The 21,290-nt window shown below is 48.0% G+C and overlaps 1 protein-coding gene across 2 annotated transcripts in view; it reads right to left on the reverse strand.

Annotated features, from left to right (window-relative positions):
* PLXNA4 (plexin A4) overlaps nucleotides 1-21,290 on the reverse strand; it is a 472,117-nt gene that overhangs the window by 284,860 nt on the left and 165,967 nt on the right. Inside the window, exon 4 of one of the 2 annotated variants that reach the window (XM_061165827.1) lies at nucleotides 10,750-10,903. The exons of the other annotated variant lie outside the window; for it this stretch is intronic. Coding sequence (XP_061021810.1) covers nucleotides 10,841-10,903 — 63 coding nt within the window. The 3' untranslated portion in view covers nucleotides 10,750-10,840. Of the gene's footprint in view, nucleotides 1-10,749; nucleotides 10,904-21,290 lie in introns of those variants that run through there. 2 annotated transcript variants of the gene reach the window in all.

Below are 21,290 nucleotides of genomic sequence, written 5' to 3' on the forward strand. Positions count from 1 at the left end.
CTGTCCCCTACGCTATTCTGGAGACAATGTCTGACACCATGTGTCCCAACCTCGGACACCGTCACTCTTTTTCCCAGCTCCTCCGCTATGTGGAAGAGCCAGCCGCTCCTTAATAGCTTTCATGCTAAAACATTTACACAGCTTCCAGGGCAGAGGGAAGCTTCAGGAAGGACCATCCATATGCATGTGGCCCATTTACTTTCTGGCCTAATCAGCACCTGGATGGGGCCAGAGCTGACTCCTTGCCAGCATGCTCACGGTCAGGGTCCCCGGGAAAGCTCCCTGTGACAGCTTGTGGGAGACTGTAGGCTTCTAAACAGCATAAGCCAGCATTCCAATCAGATTATTTCTCACTTGCAGTACTGCACAAAAGAGAAAAAAAATAATGCTGAACATTCTGTTCACAGGAGAAAAAATAGCAGCAGAAAACTGTCACATTGTTTGGTCTATTTTCAATTTCATTCCCCAGCCCTGGAAATAGTGATCCGTGCAAGCAGGCCAGAGGAGGACTCTGGCAAGCCAGCACGCAGATCGCAGCTCGGGGTCTGGATGTAGAGGGGGAGGCTGCAGCTGGGAGAGTGGGAGCAGTCTGATAGACCACAGAGGGTCACGTGGGTTCACAAAGAAACGTGCATTCAGAGAGGATGAAGGGCAGCAAGGGCTGGGCACAGTGGGATGCAGATGGGGTGTAGCTTTCAGAGCCATGGTTCTCAGCCTCCGTCACACACTGAGATCATCACCTGGGAGTTGTGGAAAATAACGCTATCAAGAGGTAGTCACATGAATCTATGCATGTGAGAAAATTGCATAGAACTAAACACGTGCGCATATGTAAACATACACACACGAGTATACGTGGAAACTGGCCAGATCTGAATGGGGAACTTTGGTGCATTGCAGCAACATTGACTTTCCACTTGCAATGTTGTACTATGTGCGTTCTAAGTCTCTTCGGTTGTGTCTGACTTTTTTCTACTCTACGGACTATAGCCCGCCAGGGTCCTCTGTCCATGGGAATCTCCAGGCCAAAATACTGCAGTGGGTTGCCATTTCCTTCTCCAGGTTATTGTTCCAACTCAAGGATCGAACCTGCATCTCCTGCAATGCAGGCGGATTCTTTACCACTGGGCCACAGGGGAAGCCCGTTGTACTATAGTTATGTAAAAATGCTGTCATGGAGGGAAACTGAATGGAGGGCACAGGGGACCTCGCTGTATAATTTCTTGCAGTTGCATGCGAATCCACAATGATTTCAAAGTTGAAAACTTTGAAAAAAGTGCTGCAGGGGTCTGATTTAATGGATCTTGGGTGCAGCTTCTGATCCAGAGTGCTCAAAGCTCTCCAGATGATTCTATGTGTTAAAGTTGAAAACCGACCACTCTAGAAGTGGAGATGCTGATTGAGAAGGTAAGATAGACACCTGAAACTGGGAAATCATCCACAAATGATTCTGTACTAAATGCTTCACTGATACCTGTTGAATAAATGAACCGCCCAACAGCTGCATAGAAGGAGTCAGGGGTGTTGAGAGAAAGGGTAAGGCATAGTACGAGGGGAAAGCACTGTGGAGGATGTGGGATTCAAACAGGATTTGATAGACGTGGAGAATTCAGAGAGAGGAGCCAAGAAAGGGCATTGCAGGTCAGCAGAGAAAGGCTTGGAGAAGGTGTGGCCATTCTGGGAGGAGGAGGAGGAAGGGGAGGGGGAGGGCAAGGACTCTATTTTTGGCACAGGGAAGAGTGAGGGTGGATAAAGCCGGTACTAAAAACCTGCCTCTCTACCTGTCTTTGGACAGGTGGCTCTCCTGACCACCCAAATCAGCTTTTCCTTGCAAATTGCCAAGAGCAATTGTCAGCAGAGACAATTCTCCAGAAGACCCATGGCCTTTTTCAGGTAAGCACAGTGTGGAGAACTTGGAGAGGCTCAGAATATAGCTATTTAGTCACTCAACTGTATCCTACTCTTCTGTGACCCCATGGACTATAGTCCATCAGGCTGCTCTGTCCATGGAATTCTCCAGGCAAGAATACTGCAGTGGGTTGCCATTCCCTTCTCCAGGAGATGTTCCAGAGCCAGGGATTGAACCCAGGTCTCCTGCATTGCAGGTGGATTCTTTACCACTGAACCACCGGGGAAGCATTCAGAACATGGTACCAGTGGGTATAAATGTAAGCAGTCCTCATCATGGCTGAAAACGCCTTGCTTATCTCCACCACTCCATATGGCTTTAGACATCCGCAGCCTGGAACCCAGTCAAGTGCCAGAAAATCCCAGAACTGGCCTGAGAATGGCTATGATAGAAATCTCAGTGCCTACCTACCAAAGCTAATGCACTTGACACATCAGGTCCTTTGAGTACTCACTCAATGTCTTTTTATTCTTGTTTTACACAAGTTTAATAAGCTTGATGATCATTTTCCAAGTAAACAAAAAATTTCAAAACAAAATTAAACAGGTATCACATGAGACAGCATCACTAACAACCGTGACAAGTGATAGGTGTGAGACGCCCCAACAGTAGAGGGGAGACAGAAATTAGATGAAGTCACCAGAGGTGCTCATCTGAGAAAAGAAGGCCACCTCAGCAAGTTTGAGGGGCTCTGCTGCAAAGGTAGACAAAGAGCTTTAAGATGCTCAAGTTCTAAAAGCCCTGCAGAGTCTCTCCTTCTTTACCCTTGTGACTGTTAGCAATTTGTCCAATGTACACACCAAGGTGAGTAGCTGCCAGCGGGTGAGGGGCAGCTGGCCAGCCTTCTTGATTCCAGAGAATGCCCTCTGCCAAAAGCAAGAGTGCCCATCTTGAAGCTTGTCTCCTTCCCTTGTAGCAGCCACCACTGCCCTCCCAGGACATGCAAAGGGCAGGCTGCTCTCAACCTACTCAGTCTCTTAGCTCAATTAAACTTAACAGGAAGGCATCCGAGGGACCACAAGAAGCACTTCTCACATCATGACCACAGAACCAGCCCTTTGCATGAGATGATCCAGCTGTGAACTCCAACATTGGCTTGGTCAGAAACCCTGTGCATCCTTGACCTAGCTGCTTCTTTGAGTCCAGCTCAGGCTGATCCATTGATCATTATCAATGATAATGATCCATTATCCAGGGACTGATCCATTATCCAGGGACTAGTGCAAAAGAGCTGGTTAGCAAAACACAAGCCACTTAGCAGACCCAATGCCACCACATACTGGTGTGCGGTGACCAGAACTCTCCTCCCCTTGGTGCTGATGCTGAGTATCCCCTAGGATGCTCTCCGTCTGGGGGCAGGCAGGCTGGGCGGTCCCCACTCCACACAACCATCCCAGGAAGTAGTGCTCAGTGTGGAGCAAGAAGAGAAGAGAGGTCCACAGCACAGGGAGTTCTGCTCAGTGCTCTGTGATGAACTAGAGGGATGGGATGGGGGGGGGGTGTTCAAGAGGGAGGGGATATATGTATTCATATAGCTGACTCACTCTGTTGTACAGCAGAAATGAACACAACATGGGAAAACAATTATACTTCAATAAAAACATTTTAAAAAATTAAAAAAAAAAAACAAGCTGCCCTGGACTCCGAGGCCTTGCCACACACAAGTCACCCTGGAGGTGGCAGGGAAGGGGGTCAGAGGCTCCAAACCCAGTCATCCTGATGTGTGACTGCTCGTGGTCTCCTCCAGAGACCCCAGTCAGCTCTCTCCAGATGCTGCCGTGTCCTGCTTTCATCCAAAGGTAAAAGTTGAAAAGAGAAATCAGGCAGGGAAGAGAGGCTCTTAGAAGCCCCTATGCACTCAGGAGTAGATGAAAATATTAGCCTAAAACCAGCAGCAGGTCAGGGGCGGGGGCCCGGGCCCGGTCTCTGACTCTAATTGCTGCTAAAGATCGCTGGGCAGCCTGGGTGACAGCTGGGAGTCTTCCGTGGATCCTCAGGCACAAAACATAAATCATCCCCCTCTCACTTGTTACTAATCTTGCTTTCCTGCTGCGTCAGCCAGATTCCTGCATCGGCCTGGGTTTAAATGGGGACTTTTGTTCCCTCCTAGCTTTTTTCTGTTCTTTCTGTCCGACCTCCTCCCCCACCCTTATACCTACTGGAAGCGATGACCGAGGAGAGCAAACTCCAAAAGGTAGGCTTCTGGCTTCACTCTGGGGGTGCAGAGAGAGAAGGAAGAGGGGTTTGGGTGCCGACATGGGGGTACAGAACCTGAGTGACCAAGAGGGAGAAGGTGGTCACCTGGACTCCCCTGCAGACTCTCACCGGCCAGCGTCGCTTCCAAGGCAAACCCCTTCTCCATTCCCAGGGCGGCCAGTTGAGTTGTGCATCAAAGATGCGGCTTCCCGGTGGGACTGGATCTCACAGTGTGATGTGGAGAACAGAACTCGCCCCGCTGAGTTGGCCAAGGGGCTCAGAGACGGTGACCCTGTCACTCTGGAGGGCAAGGATGGCCCGAGCTCTGTTGGCGGCTACGAGAGAAGATCTTGTTTCATTTCTTTTGTTTCCTTGGGTCCCCAAGCACCTCTGTGATGCAATATGGGTCAGAATGTCCTCCTCAGAGGATTTACCCAGAGGCCTGACCCTAGATAGCTCCCCGAGATGCTGCACCTTACGTAACCCTCCCACAGGCTGACGGAGGCTGCACACGGTACCAGATCCCTGCTGAGTCCTGTTTCACAAAACCCGGGGAGACGTCCCAGAAACTTCCCAAAGTTCTCCCTTGAGCTGGGGGACACTCACCCTAGTGACTTTGCCAGTGAACCCCCGGGGGACCAGATGGTGGCCCCCTGAACTCCCGGGGCAGAAAAAGAGGCTGGATGGGGCCGCAAGCCTGCACCAACTCACCACTTGCTGCAAACCCGCTCTCACAGGCCCCCAGCCAGGGAGGCAGCTGGCAGGGGTCACTGGCCGGGTGACAGAACCGGAACACTGCCAGGCCAGCATGGCTTGTGTGGGGTCTCAGCTGAAGCTGCTCGGATCCCCTCACCCTGCACCAGCCGTGAGCCCTGGCAACAGGGAGGTCTCACGGTACAGGGCCGTGGTTATGAATGGGGCTTCCGAGCCTGACTGTGGGGCTGGGATCCAACAAGCTGCCTTCACCATGACTTCTTTAACTTCCCTGTGCCCCAACTGGTCTACTGTTCAAAGGGTGAGAGCAAAAGCGGCACATCATTGAGGTACAAGATTAATGGACATAATTCATGTAAAGTGCTTGGAGGAGCGCCAAGTTCGGGTAGGTGCCCAGTGTAGGCTATGAGTACCAGTCTGATTGCCACGATGGATGTTATTATTCTTTATTATTACTATTATCCTCTCTCGTAGCTGAGACTAGGATGGGATGATGAGACTGCAAGGTCCATGTGAGGGAGCAACACAGACAGAGACATGTTAGTGGCCTCCTGTCACCCCCAATCACCCCTACCATACCCCAGTGCTGGTCCTGCCTGTTGGGATGGGAGCTCACTGTGCTCTGAGAACCTCAGGGGATCAGTTGTTTCTGCAGACAGTAGGACAGCAGCTTGAGGGGGGGGCCTGTGTGTGTGCGTGTGTGTGAGTATTGGGTAGGGGGACGTGTAACTCACATTCCCCTCTGAGGATGTATGTCTAACCCCAAAGCGCTCAGAAGCCAGGACTTTTCCAGCCAGGATGAGGACAGCACTCAGAGGGGACCGAGTGTGAACTCTGCCGATTGAAAACCTGGGTGTTAAACCGCCTACTGCACATTGCTTGCCCACAGCTTCACCAAGTACCGGGTTCCTTGCCTAATGCTGGGCAGGACCCGGCTGTTTCTGAGGCTCCTTCTAGCTGTTAAATTCTAGGAGCTATGACTCCATTCCTGCCACGTTTGACTCACGGTGAGGTGCTTGACTCACTCCTTTCTCTCTCTGACTTTATTCCTCTTTCATTCAACCGCCTTAGTCTTGAAAGCAGCCAGAGGAGCAGGGACAAAGGGAGACAGAGAGTTCCTTGCCAGCCGGAAAGGACTGGTGACAGGTGTCTGTCCTCCCAGGGGAGGAGGCAGGTCTCCAGGGTCCAGAACCCAGGCCACAGAGCCAGGAGTCAGTGGACTGAGGGGATGCACCCCGTCTCCACACAGCTCACCCCGAGCACAGCCTGGCGGGCCGTGCTCACCACACATAGCCACCTGGCATGTAAATACTCTAAGAAGATGTACAGGGAGCCTCTGTACTCCTTATTCCTCATCCTCCCTATTCCACCCATCCTTCAGAGCAGTTCTGCCTGTTTTGACTGAGACCTACTCAGGAGATCTCACTCACATTGAAACCCACGCGTGTGTGTGTGTCCGACTGTTTGCAGCCCCATGGACTCCTCTGTCCATGGGATTCTCCAGGCAAAAATCCTGGAGTGGGTTGCCATGCCCTCCTCCAGGGCATCTTCCCAACCCAGGGATCTAAACCACATCTCCTATGTCTCCTGCATTACAGATGGATTCTTTACCTGCTGACCCATCGGGAAAGCCCAGGATCAAACAGAACTTTTCAGGAAAACAGGTCTTACCTTAGCTTCCTGGAATGCACTCTGATATTTTCTTATCCCATTTCATTTTTAAAAACATTGGGACCAGCCCATGACATTGACTTAATGGTCTGCTGAGAGGTTGTGACCTTGGTTTGGAAAGTGCTGTTTGAGAGGCAATAACTCCACAGGGCTGCAAAGTAAGCAAAGACCCTGATTTTTGGAGGGACAGACTACCTGACATATTCAGAGACAGAATAGCCCTAGGGCTAAGCTGAAGAATGACAAGGACTTTCCAGAGGCCTGGGCCACTTTGGAGAAGGACTTCTGTATCATTCCAGTGACTAACTCTCAGCACAGACCTCAGCTGGCCCATTTAAAAAGCATGGTACACTCCTCCTGCCAGGAGACTCCATGCATGCACTGCCCACGTGGGTTGTGAAAGAAGCTGCATTTGGTAAGTCACATGCTCTCCAAGAACTTAGAAATTGCAGGTACTAAACTACTCCAACGGAGGTTTTCCCTCACTTCTGAGACTTTCAGGAATGCAGAAACCCAGGCCCTTTATAATTCATGTGCTGGTCACCCTTAATTCTTTTTGATGTTCAAGGACACCCACATGAGACAGAGGAAAAGGACTGGTTCTCTGGCCTCTTGGATTCACGGTAGCTGTTTCCTTCTTGCCAAGAAGGAAAGTATCTAGGCATACCTGATTTTTTTTTCTCATATTACAAACTTATAAAACTTTTAGAGAGGACAAGTGTTCACCTAATCCAGACTCCTATTTTCAAGTGAGAAGAGCATGACCTAGGGAAGTTGATGACTTGCTTAGAAACACATGGATTACTGGAGTCAGGGGCTAGAATTCAGGTGATGTGTCCCCCTGGCCCCAGCATCCCACACCACTCTTCACAAGCAGAAGAAAGGAAGAACAAGTTTCTGATACTCCAAGGTTTACCCTCTGATGTATTAGCAGAGGAGGCTGAGGGTGTCTCAAGAGAATTGAAAAGGAGTAGGTGATGGTTTTGAGGGAAAAACTCAACCTTCCAGGCCTCATTTCCTCCTTCTCTAAAGAGAAGGAAAGCAAGGCCACATGGGATATCTGCTTCTATGGGGACAAATCACGTCACCATCTTCATGTTTCACGTGAAGTTGGAAGGCGCGGGGCCTCTAGTCATACCTACACTAATTGTCCTAGGTTTATGGATCTGGAGGGATAGATATTGACACTCTCATTTGTCCCAAGTGGTCCCTGCCTGCCAGACCTCCCTGTGATCAGCAGGGGCTCATTATCTCAGCTGGCCTATCCCCCTGAGCCTGGCTGAGATGGCCTCACCATTGCTGGGACACCCCACCCCCCAGGCCTGGGCTGTTCTCTGAACAGCAGGGCTGAGATGGACTGAGGGGGCACTTCATAGAAGCCGATGAGCCATCCTGGTGATTTTCACAGGACGGGGCACCAGTCCCATTTCCTACTGGGAGACACGTGTTCAAGAGTCCATCGATCCAGCTCTCAGCATTTCCTTCAGGGATGGAGATGCTTTTTGGTGGCATGCACACTTATACAGAGGCACGAAGGCACATGCACCATTCAGATCCTACGGTCCAGTGTGTCTCTAGGGACCAATCAGCTTTTTAAAAAATTCCTGAGGCTATATCAATACATCTCTCCCGGTCTGGGGTGCAGGCATTAGTTTGTGGGGTTTGTCCTAGTCAATTCAACTGAATGGGGTCAATTCTTTTGCTTTCTGGCGGGGGGTGGGGGGTGGTTCCAGGGCTTTGTTGTATTTTCAAAAATGCTCAAGAAAAGAGTTTATTCATATCACAATCCCTGGCTGCCTCACAGCCACACTTAAACTTACAACACTGAGATTTTTCACATCGGAAATGAGGACTGTCTACCACATTAGCACAGATTTAATAAAATGTCATAGCTTTCTAGTGGGAACATAAATTGGAACAATACTTTTAGAAAACAATTTAGTAATAGATAGCCAATCTTGAATGTGTTTATGCCCTCTGACCTAGAAACACCACTTCTGGGAATCTAGCCAAAGGAAATAGTGTGAAATACAGAGATTAAAAAGAAGGAAAGCAAAACTTTATGCACAATCATTTTTATATTAGCATTATTTATCATCTGAAAATGAGAAGTAACTTAAATATAAAACAGTAAGAGAGTGGATAAGTAAATTATGTTGCATGCACATGATAGAATATTAAGCACATGTTTAAAATTATGTTTATGAAAAGTTTACAAGTGAGGAAATTACTTGAGTTACAAGGTTTCATATATATGTGTGTGTGTATGTGTGTGTATGATTTTCTTTCCAGACTATTCAGTGAATATATATATATATATATATGTATATATGTGTGTGTATATATATATATAGTATATAAAATAACCTTAACTATGAAAAATAATTAACATAAAAATTGGAAGGAAATATTAACAATGGCCGTGGGGTGGTAGCACTCTGGGTATGCATTTCCTTTTATCTTTCTTTTATCCATTTCTGTATTTCTGGAATAAAACTAAAAATTTTTCATTTTAAATTCATTTTTTAAAAACTTTGAACAAGAAAGTACATTATAGAGGGAAAAGACCAGTCACATCTCTGCCACCAACCACATCTGCAGGTGACCTTAAGGAAGTTATGTGACCTTTCTACCTCCCTCCCTCCACTACCCATCACCCCTCCCCTCAATCACTAATGAGTGTGTAGGATCACATGATCTCTAAAATCCATTCTTCTCTAACATTCTGTGTCTCAAAATATCATCCCCCTGTGTTCAAGGATGGAATCTCAAAAAGGGGCCCAAGAGGCGTAACCAGCTTACGAGTAAAACACTATAATCATCCTAACAAGCAATGGACTTGGAAGGGTCTTCTAGAAGATGCAGCTGTTCTTTTACAGTCAGCGGAGAAACATGCTGACATGATGTCCTTGGGTTTGGACATCTGGAGCCAAACACCCAAAAGAACGGGTTTGCTGGCAGCTGTGCTGTGAAACCAGGAATGGCGGTTGGGGGAGGTGGGGTCTCAGCCCTGAGTCTCCATCCACCAGCCTGGCTGTAGCTAATCTTGCGAGTCCAGGGCAGACGGCATGATGACCCATGCTGGGACAGCAGGACAAATCTCACATCCTACAACCTCCTCAGTAGCTCCAGCCCCCCAGCATCCCCCCCTTGACCAAACCCCAGGGATGCTCTTCTCTGTTTTGAGCATGGAAGCCCCCCCTCCCAGTTTGTAGTCATCTCAAGTCCTTGAGTCCCATTTCCTCAGTGGTGTTGTCTGGCAATGAAGTGTTGATGTGGTGTTGATGTCTTCCCCTCACTGGATAATCCCACTGCACCTGGATGGTTCACAGGGGAGGAGAAATGAGGAGAATTCACATATGAAACTGGCTTCCTACCCTGGACAAGAGGATGAATGGATCTCTCAGGTCCCTTCCAAGGTGGAATTCCTCAACTGGATAATCTCGTGTGATTGCACAGTCATCTTTGGGGTTTGCAAGGGGTTGGTCCCAGGAGCCCCCACGGGTACCAAAATCCATGGATGCTCAAGTCCCTTATATGCTACAACATAGTACAGTCAGCCTCCTATATTAACAGGTTCCACATCCACAGATAGAGGGCCGACTGCCTCTCTCCTCTGGACCTTGACCATCTTTCCTACAGTTCAGAGAAAATAATGACTTGCTTCTAGACCTAAGACTGGAGGCAAGCCCCAGTCTTCAGTAGTGTATTGTTGAAAAAGTTCTGGTGTCTTGGCCATCATCCTATTTGGTCTATATATGCTAGGAAGGATAGAAGTTAAAATAGCAAAATATTTCCACACTGGTTGGTAAGTAGCCACTGCCTTTCAACACCTCCCCTGTTGCCCAGAAGCCCAGTCTCTTCCGCTAGAATACTGCTCAAGGACCTCACTAAGATCCATCACCTAAAGGGTTAAGGTCTGGTCCTGCGGGGAACCTCCAGATCCAGCACTGGCTTTATGCCTTGCTGGTGAACTGTTTTGAGTCTGACCGCTCATGTTCCTTCTACCTAAATTGAATCTATTGGGCTGAGAGAAGCTAAGACTGAAAATCCTTAAGGAGAGAGTTGTATGTGATAACCAGGATGGTTTAAAACCAATAAGGACAAGTTTTGGTTTGGATCACCCAGTTGTCCCTACTGCTTGGGGGAGGTGGGGAAAAGGTCACAGTGATGGCAAACAGGTAAGAAAAGTAGGCTGTGTCATCTGCCCCATGCCCCTGCTTTCTTTGCAGGGCTCACCATTTCCTCCTTACCAACTGGGTCGCAAGTCTTACTGAGTGAACAGACATTGAAGTATCACACAAGCATCACCATCCTTCCTTCTGGGCTCTTCCAGCAGCTACTGAGCAGTCACTGTGTTTCCCACCTGGCATCTTGAGGAGGAAGAAGGAAGCAGAGATGCTTTTCCTGGCTCTAAGGGGAAAAGAAGGATGGAGATGCTGAGCAGATGGCCTTGGGTCACCTCATCTATCATACGGACAGCTGGGAACAGACCCAGCCCAGCCCCTTCGCCTCCATGGGAGAATCATGGAATTATCACCTCCATTCCTATCAGTAGAGGAGAGCTCTGGCAGGATTGCATTCTGTTCGCTGTATGTGGGAGACCGGTTTATGAGATGGAGGCCAGAGAGATTGGCTTCAGGGAAGGAGGGGTCAAAGTGCTGCCTTTTGATAATAAAACCATTGTCTTTCTGGCCTGCCCTCTCCTAGAACTCACCCCACCCCCAGGTTCTGCTGAGAAAGGCCACCACCAAGTTATAGCTTTACAGACTCTCCATCAGGAGATGTAGAAGATGTCAAGGACCTCTCTGGACTCTAGGTCTTGCCCTTTCTGTCTGTCAGTCCGTCTGTCCATCCCCTCACTGCAGTCTAGCATCCCTCCTGGGCAGGGACTCTGCTGAAAGCTAAAATTTCAGACGTGAACTCTAGGAGACAACAGCCCAGGAGGCAAGCCCCAGTCTTCAGTAGTGTATTGTTGAAAAAGTTCTGGTGTCTTGGCCATCATCCCGATTATGTTTGCCGATGATATGATCTGGCTGTCATGGAAAAGGAACTCAGGGCAGGGCGGGAGGTGGTGGTTAACGCAAAGAAATGTTTAGAAACAGAATGAAAGGAACAAGCTTGTGCTCATATGTTTTCACTTGAATGTATTCAGATCTGGCAGAGAAAGTGGGTCATTTAACTTCTCATTAATGATTTGCTCCATTTTCTCCCCCCCAACTGCAGATGAAGGCTCCCCCACCCCTATCTTCTGGAGTGGTTGATGCTCCACACAGGTTCTATCTCCCTGTCTCTGTTAAGTAATTCCCACCAATAAGATTGCATGCTGGCTCCTCTCATTCCTACTTGAGCCTCAGTTCTGAAATCCTTCATCAACTATTAACAGTTCTGATGCACAATTGACAAGACCAGTAAAAGACATTTTATAGGCTTGGCTCTTGCCACCAAATCTATCTCAACTTGAAACTGCTTTCAATTTACTGACACCAAAGGGCCCAGAATATAGGAATGGGCTGCTACTGCCACTGTTACATTCATGGTTGTTTTTTTGAAAACTGAGTCTTATCAATTCATCACAAGTCTTCAGCAAGGTCCTGCTTTCAAGTTCTGTTCCAATCTAAGCAAGAGCCACTTGGGCCCAGATACACTGTTTATAGTTACGTCATGTTTGTTAGCATAGAGGAAGAGAGTGATGTTAGTGTTAGTCACTCAGTCGTGTCCGACTCTTTGCAACCCCATGGACTGTAGCCCACCAGGCTCCTCTGTTCATGGAATTCTCCAGGCAAGAATACTAGAGTGGGTTGCCATTCCCTTTTCCAGGGGACCTTCCCAACACAAGGATTGAACCCTGGTCTTCTGCACTGCGGGCAGATTCTTTACTGTCTAAGTAGCAGGGAAGCCCATAGACAAGCCAAAGACACAAGCAAACGATGTGCCCATTGAAGTGTGAGCAGAAAAGGACCAAGAAGTTCTGGCATCCAACCCACTGCCCAGCACCCATTGTTTAAAGTGTACTCCTCACCACTTTGACTTCTCATTTCCACATCCCAGACTTCCCAGGGCCTTTTTCTCTAGATCATATAGATCCTTATGCTTGGAGTATGAGGGATTTCAAATTCTATCCACCAACCACATCCTTGAGTGTCTTGACCACCCCAGATAGATATTTTTTAAATGGTTTACCTCTCCAAACCCAACAAACACTCCCCTTTACAGAGTTCTATCCTCAGGGAGCCTTTCCTAGGCCCTCAAAGGTGTTCAGCTTTATCCCCATGTAATAATCCCCATCACTTCACGGCAAATAGATGGGGAAAAAATGGAAACAGCCACAGACTTTATTTTCCTGGGCTCCAAAATCACTGCAGAGTGTGACTGCAGACATGAAATTAAAAGACACTTGGTCCTTGGAAGAAAAGCTATGACAAACCTAGACAGCATATTAAAAAGCAGAGACATCACTTTGCTGACAAAGGTCCACACTGTCAAGCTATGTGGTTTTTCCAGTAGTCATGTACAGATGTGAGAGTTGGACCATAAAGAAGACAGCCCTGAAGAATTGATGCTTTTGAACTGTGGTGCTGGAGAAATCTCTTGAGAGTTCCTTGGATAGCAAGGAGGTTAAATCAGTCAATCTTAAAGGAAATCAACTCTGAATATCTATTGGAAGGACTGATGCTAATGCTGAAGCTCCACTACTTTGGCCTCCTGATGCAAAGAGTCGACTCATTGGAAAAGATCCTGATGCTGGGAAGATTGAAGGCAAAAGGGGAAGGGGGCAACAGAGGATGAGATGGTTGGGTGGCATCACCGGCTCAATGGACATGAGTTTGAGCAAACTCTGGGAGATAGTTAAGGACAGGGAAGGCTGGCGTGCTATAGTCCATGGGTTGCAAAGAGTCAGACAAGACTGAGCCACTGAACAACAACAATGCCCTACAGAGCTGATCCCGCGGCTTAGAAACTCTCTCCTCTGCTCACTCGGGGTGGCTCCTTGTCACCCGGCAGATCTCAGGGTGGGCATTTCTACCTTCCATTCAGAGTAGAGGGCCTCCCCCCACACGTGATTATCTTCTATTTCAACACCCTATTTGTTTTTTCCAAAGTCCTTATAACTACTTGTCATTATTTTATCTGTTTTTGTCCTTTCCCTGTTTATAATTTGACTCTCTTTGTTGAATGAATGAACAAATGAATTGGATGGATGAATGAAACTGCATGCCAGCTCCATGCCAGGCATTTTTCCTACTCGGGTGATGCAACGTTGTACCAGACAGATGGCCTCATGGGGCTTCTCATCTTGCAGACAGAGGCCCTATGAGAAACTGAAATTGCAGGAGGCTTATGCAAAAACGAAGGAGCTCAGACAGAGGCAGGAGGAAGGGACCAGCATCTCATCAGCCGAAAGCTAAATCTGGTGTAAATATCACAGAAAATCTATTAGTGCTACCGGCTTGGAGGGCAATTGCTTTTTAATATAATAAGATCTTCCTTGGAGGCGATTATGAGGCCCTGATAAGGATCAGGTGACATGTTGAGGTTTTGCAGATGGATTAATTTCTGTTTACATCTAGTTGCTTACGGCCCAGGGAGTTCTTGGTTTTCAGAAAGAAGGTGGGAGAGAGGGCCTCTGGGGAAAGCAGCCTGCACAGAATCCTTTAGGTGATATTCTAGGGAGCATAGGGTTTCCCAGGTGGCTCAGCGGTAAAGAATCTGCCTGCCAGAGCCCGAGATGTGGGTTTGATTCCTGGGAAGATCCCCTGGAGAAGGAAATGGCAACCAACTCCAGTATTCTTATTGGGAAAATTCCTCAGACAGAGGAGTCTGGTAGACTGCAGTCCACAGGATCGAAAAGAGTCGGACGTGACTTAACAACTAAACAGCAACTAGGAAGCACATTGCCTGCTGAAAATCACAGGGTGAGCCGGAAAGACAATGAGGGTCCCTGGGGCGGGACCTCCACTCAGAAAACACAGGCCAAGATTTGGATGAGGCTCCACTCTCCTTCCCTCCCAAACTTCAGGGCTGCCACTGCTGAAGTGGAAGAACTCCCAGGAACAAAATGTAGGGTTTTAGAGGCAAAGTGACCTGACATGTAAGAGAACTGCAGGGCTGCAGGATTAAACAATGATGGAGGGAAACAGAAAAGGGTATTTTCCTCTTAGCTCATCTTAGTCGCTACCTCAAACCTCCACACTCTTATTAGTAAATACTCTTCTTCCCTGAGTTTCACGTAGAGATAAACTGAGTCCTGGGAATAGTCAATGACAGACCCAACCACAATAGAACAGAGTCTGGCTCCTGACTCACTCTGCACCGTGACACAGGGCACACACAGCAAACCCCCGGAGGATAACTCTAAAGACTCTCCCGACAGAGGCAGCTTCACGTTCTCCCAGAGCAGTGAGCTTGCAAGCCTACTGGCTCACTGGCTACACTTTCCATCTTGAGTGAATCAGGGCTCCTAGAGTGTATGCCGAAACTTCCTAGGTGGCTCCGTGGGTAAAGAATCCACCTACTGTGCAGGATGAAGTAGACATGGGTTCAATCCCTGGGTCGGGAAGATCCGCTGGAGGAGGGAGTGGCAACCTCCCTCCTGGAATATTCCACAAGAATATTTATTCTTGCCTGGAGAATCCCATGGAAAGAGGATCCTGGTGGGCTACAGTCCATGTGCTTGCAAAGAGTCAGACAGAACTGAAGCGACTAAGCACACACACCTAGAGTGTGTGCCAAAGCTCCCCAGGTATCAAGACCTGGTTGCCCCACCAGGACATCTGTGAAACAGGAGCAGTGAGCCAGGGCAGGGTCCATGGACTGCTTTTCCCAGCACGTGGCAGCAATCGGGGCCTACGTTAGCAATTATGAGGCCACCAAGAGGCAACCCTTCGCCCATGCCTCTGAGTTCTAACTCGGACAGACTCACTCTCAGCATAAACTCACCCAATACAGTGGAAAACATATCTAAGCCACTCAGGGGTGGCTTACAAACAGACTTCCCACACATCTCTGATTGCCTGGAGCAATTCCCTTTTATGTGAGTGGTCGAGGCAAACTATTAATAATGCCCCCTTTTACTTTAAAACTCTTCGTTTGGACAAGAAATTCTAGAGTCTTCCTACTTGTGATGCACCTGGATACTCAAATGTGTGGAATCCTCATAGAGATGATACTATTTTAAAGTGTGGTGGTGGTTTTAGTCCCTCAGTCATGTCCGACTCTTGCGACCCCATGGACCGTAGTCCGCCGGCTCCTCTGTCCATGGAATTCTCCAGGCAAGAATACTGGAGTGGGTTGCTATTTCCTTCTCCAGGGGATCTTCCCTACTCAGGAATCAAACCTGGGTCTCCTGCAGGCAGATGATTTACTGACTGAGCTATAAGGGAAGGCTATTTTAAAGTATATCCATCCACAACTATTAAAATGCCTTACTCTGACCCCTATGTCCACCCCCCACTACCTCCCACACATCATGCAACCATTAATCTACAATGGTTACATTACACATACACATCGATATTAGGCACACATAATACACCAGCCACCAGCTGGCATACTGTTATACTCCTAGTCCCCACCCAAGTCTCCCAACCACAGCAGAGGATCTTCCTCCCTTCCACTGCTGGGGCCTAAACACAACCACACATATCTCGTAACCCGGGCGAGCACCAGGACAAACGTGCCCACTCGGACATCCATCCCAGTCAACTAAGCCTTCAGGGATTTGAAACCAAAAGGCCCTGGCTGCTATAATGGCTACAACCTTGTAAGGACATGAGTCCAAGTTCGTTAAGAAGCTCCGTGCAGATGAACCCTGTTGCCGCTGTGATTAATAATCATAATAGACAGTCAGCTGGAGGGCTTCCCAGCTGCGCCTCCCGGGGGCCCGGTTCTCGGATCCCCTCTCTATTCACCAGTGAGTAATGGTTTGGTTTATTGGAGACTCTCTTTCCATTTTTTATGGCTTCAATTAAGTGATGGGGAGAATCTATCATGTAACCTTCTTGCTGCACTGCTAAAGACTTCCGGAGGGGAAAATATTTATCAAACCCCCAAACCATCAGAGGAGAGGCTGTGGTAAACCTAATAGGAAGCCAGGATAGCAGGGAGGTGACCGAGGTGGTAGGAAGAGAGGAAGAAAATATCCACATGGAGGTTTCCCGCCTGGACAAGAGCCACATTGACTGTAAGATATATGTGCGATTCACAAACATCAGGCTGCTTTTCCCTCCTCACCTCAAATCCCATGCCCCCAGGCAGCCTTCCACCAAATACCCGAGTCACATGGACTCCTTGAGCCCGACAGGTTCAAGGCGGCAACAAGGACAGAGACCCTGGTGAGAGGTGGTCCTCATGGTGAAGGGCACAGGATATCCATCTGATGGGCAGTCCCTGGCCTTACAATATCCACAGAAATGTGGCACCCACTTGAAAACTGCCCACACTCCTCATGAAACCCACAAGCTCTGGGTTGATAAGACTGCCAAAGAACCCATTTCCTGGTTGCAACTACAAATTCCTCCCAACACCAAGGACAGCAAACCCTCTCCCAGACCAGTTCATTAGAATCTGCCACCTCCTATCCTTGGCCCGGAGTTGGCCCTTACCCTCTCCCTGACCTCTGCCCAGGCAGCCCTGTGGGTAAGCGGAGCCGGCTCTTTTTCTGCCCTTTAAATTATTCACGCCCCAATCTTGGTCACTGGCATTAATCTTTCATTTGCTATTTAGACATCTGATTCCTGGGGCAGGATTGAGAGATGTCACTTGGGAGATCAGGTTGGCCAGAGGGGACGTCTGAAGGGGGTCGGGGACCTGCTGAGCAACAAGGACCTGCCTGGAGTTAATGGGGTCATCTCCCTGTTCCCCATCACTCAGAGGAGCAGGAGCAAGCGACAGGAGACACAGATGTGTCTGAAGGAATGAAATCGTGGGTCCATCCATTCCATAAGAACTGAGCATTTGTGCACATGTATGTGTGTGTGAAGATGGGATGACCATCATTCAGCTCTCACCCCCCACTGCTATTCACACAAGCATGGGTGCTTCTTCACATACTACAAAAAGGGGAAAGTGTCTCAGAGTGTAGAACAAACTCGATTGCAAGCTGAGCCCAATATTAGAGAGTGATGACATCAGGACAAAGAAGGGGTTTGTGTCTCTGCAAAGGAAGGCTGTTGGATGCCATTTTGCCTGCTCTCCTCACCTACCTCCTCAGGATGGGCCCTGTAGCTGGTGTGTATCTGCCCTTGAGCAGAGGACTGGGGTATCTGGGCACCCACACAGGAGAGCTGGTAACTGGGCGGAGACTGAGGATCAAATAAAAAGGATACCTACGTGAACGCTGGGAGACAGTATGGTCTTCATCCGCTAACTGGTAATAACTAAAGGTTACATTGTCTTAGTCCCCAAGAGTTCACTCTAATAGAAAAGAAATGATGAAATACATCTCCTCTCCTGCTTCCCCTCCTCCTTCTCTCTTCCCCCTCCTCTTCCCCTCCTTCTTCTTCCCCATTCTCATCTAACAGCTGGGGCTTCCCCAGTGGCCCAGTGGTAAAGAATCCGCCTGTGATGCAGAAGACGCAGGAGACCAAGGTTCTATCCCTGGGTGGGGACAATCCCTTGGAGGAGGGCCTGGCAACCCACTCCAGTATTCTTGCCTGGAGAATCTCCATGGACATAGGAGCCTGGTGGGCTACAGTCCATAGCGTCACAAAGAGTCGGACATGACTAAAGTGACTAAGCACGCACCCACACTCACCTACCAATTACAAAGTGCCAGGCACTATGCTAAATGTTCTATGTTCATTAGCTCAGTTAATACCTACAACAATCCTAGCAGGTAGGATGATCAGTACTCTCATTTTACAGGTGAGGAAACTAATGCTTGGAAAAGTTAATTGCCCAAGGTCCCATGGCTAATGAGTGGTTATGCAGAATTCAAGTGAAGGACATGTGAATACAGATACCAAGCTCTCAACCTATCTGTTTAAGAAGAATAAATAGATAAACACAATAATGACTAAAGAGCATTGGGAAAAGAGGTTAGAGCTATTGTACAATAAGGCAGTTACTAGATTCATATGTTAGGTTAAAATTAAATAGAATTTAAGGTCCAGTTTCTCAGTCAAACTGGCCACATTTCAAGTGCTCAGTTGTCAATGGCGCTGGTGGCTACCAGAATGACCAGTGCAGAAATGACTACTGCCATCATCGCTGGAAAATCTATTGGACAATAGCAGGTGAGACAATAATTTAAGATGCTGGCAAAATGGAATGCTTTTCAGAAAAAAAAAAAAAAGCATCTGGAGGAAGGATTGCATCGACTTGTGAGCTGGTTAGATCTAGAAAGGACAAGAAACAAAACAGGAAAGAAGAGAGTGGAGGCAGTGAGAGACAGATCAATAGATTCACTCAATATTGCAGAAGGAGGGGACCTTGAGGATTCACACGTCCAACCCCTTCCCATTACAAAGGAGGCCGGTGACCACTGGGGAAGCCACTGCCCTGGGGGCACACAGTTAATTAAGTCCAGGGCTCTCCCCATCCCACCCAGCCTGTCATCCTGGGTCCTTTCCATTGTCCTCATTCCTGATCCCTCTTGAGATGTGTACTTAAGAGGTGATTCTCATCATGACCTCAGACTATTCTGACTCCTATCAGGTAAGTTTTTCTTGGAAGCAATAAACTGCCTTCATCCCACTAGTTGCCTCTTCCCTTCTTGTAATGATGCAAGGCTGCTCAAGAATGAAAAGTCGGGCCTTTGTAAAAGGGAAGCCACTGGAAAGATAAATGGCACACCTGGGGCTTGGGAAGCTGTGAAGTAGGACTGTTTTCTACTCTGTCCCTAGGGCGTGGCTTAGGGCACATTATGGGATGTCAGTAGATACTTCTCAAGTTAACCAGTGGATGGTGGGGTGGGGTGAGTGAGTGGGTGGTTGGTTGATTGGATAGATGCATGGATGGATGGATGGATGGGTAGATGAATGGATGGATGGATGGACAGAAGACACCTGTATAGAAGTTCTTTAACCACTTCATGGGCTGGTACCACAACCCCTCCACTCTCACCCCCCACTGCTATTGACGCAAGCATGGGTGCTTCTTCACATACCACAGAAAGGGGGAAGTGTCTCAGAATGTAGAACAGATCGACTGCGATCTGAGCCCAATATTAGAGAGTGAGTGTAGTCCTACTGATGATATCAGGACAAAGAAGGGGTTTGTGTCTCTGCAGAGGAATGTTGCTGGACGCCACTTTGCCTGCTCTAGAAATCCACAGACTTTAAGCCAAGCAGGCGACCACTCTACAGGGATTCCTGCTTCCCTTTTAGCCTCAAAGATCATTACGCATCTCACTGCAAGGCCAACCCATCCTCCTAACACCTCACTTACCGAAAAGGACTACTGGGGAGCCTCTGACAACCAGAAATGAAATGGCAGAAGGGGTGCCTCATCTGAGGGCTCTTGGGCACCGTTTTCTCCATGCCTTAGACAAGCAGGTTTGCTGCCCTCCTCGCAAGGCCCGGGCTAGGGATGGGGCCTGCCTCCTTTGTTTCTCCCTCTTTCTGGACTCATGTTCCACGGTGTTCCCTCCAACTACACATTCAGCCGTTTAAATGATTAAACTGTTTTGAGACAAAATGAGAAATCTCAGGATATAGACACTGCCTGGTAGATAAGGAATGAGATAATGCTTTAGCTCACAAATTCCTTGAGGGCAGAGATTTTATTTCTGTATCTTCTAAATCTGAGTTTCCAACATGCAGAAAAATGCTTGGCAAATAATAAGCCACCAATATAAAGGGTGAATAAATAAATGAGGAAGAAAGAGGGAGAGAGACTGAGAGAGACCCCGCCAGCACTATCCCTGGTACTTCAGCTGGTACCCAGCCAGTTCTTGTTTCATCCCCAGGAAGGCTGACCTGCTCCTTGGTCCTTGGGTCCCTTCTCTTTCTTACTAGGTCCCCATTTACCTCCTTCAATTCTGTGGTGAAACTGCTTTCTCTGTAACCGCTTGATTCTCACCCTCTAAAGTTTCTTGTCCTAGGTCACTTTGGTTTGTGCCTGCTCAATTGCTAAGTCACATCTGACTCTTTGAGATCTCATGGACTGTAGACCTCCAGGCACCTCTGTCCATGGGATTTTCCAGGCAAGAACATTGGAGTGGATTGCCATTTCCTCCCCCAAGGGATTTTCCTGACCCAGGAATCACACCTGTGTCTGCTGCATTGGCAGGCATATCTTTACCCACCTGGGAAGCCCTCTCATTTTGGTTTACTAGGATCAAATTCCCCTAATCCAGTGTTTTTGTGTTTAAGATTTTTTTGAGCTGATTTGCAATAAGAGATGCCCGGGCACTGAAAAAGTCTTAGTGATCATCTACCACCAAGCACCCAGCCAACTCTGTCCTCTAGATGATTGGGTCTCCCTAGACCCCTTGGCAGCCCCATCACCCATACCAAGCCATCCCGCTGCTGCTGTCGGTTTTATTTTATTTTTTATTTTACTTTATTATAGTATTTTATCTTATTTTATTTTATCATCACACTCATTCTCACATCCTAAAGTGACCTGAATCTAATAAAGGTTCTCCTCACTCTCTATCAGGGTTCATTAATTCTTCCCCAAGGTTCTCCATCCCAGATATCTACCCTGGTCCCTTGGACTGAAAAGGCATATTCACCTTAAATTCTTGGAAGCCTTACCTGTGGCTAGCTCTTCCTTACAGGATGGTGCAATCTGTTCTGTACTATGATAGGAGGGTCAAAGCCTCCTGATGAACATGTTCCCTTGACCTTCCCAA

The sequence above is a fragment of the Dama dama genome, chromosome 18 (assembly GCF_033118175.1).
Source record: "Dama dama isolate Ldn47 chromosome 18, ASM3311817v1, whole genome shotgun sequence".
NCBI classification, from domain to species: Eukaryota; Metazoa; Chordata; class Mammalia; order Artiodactyla; family Cervidae; genus Dama; species Dama dama.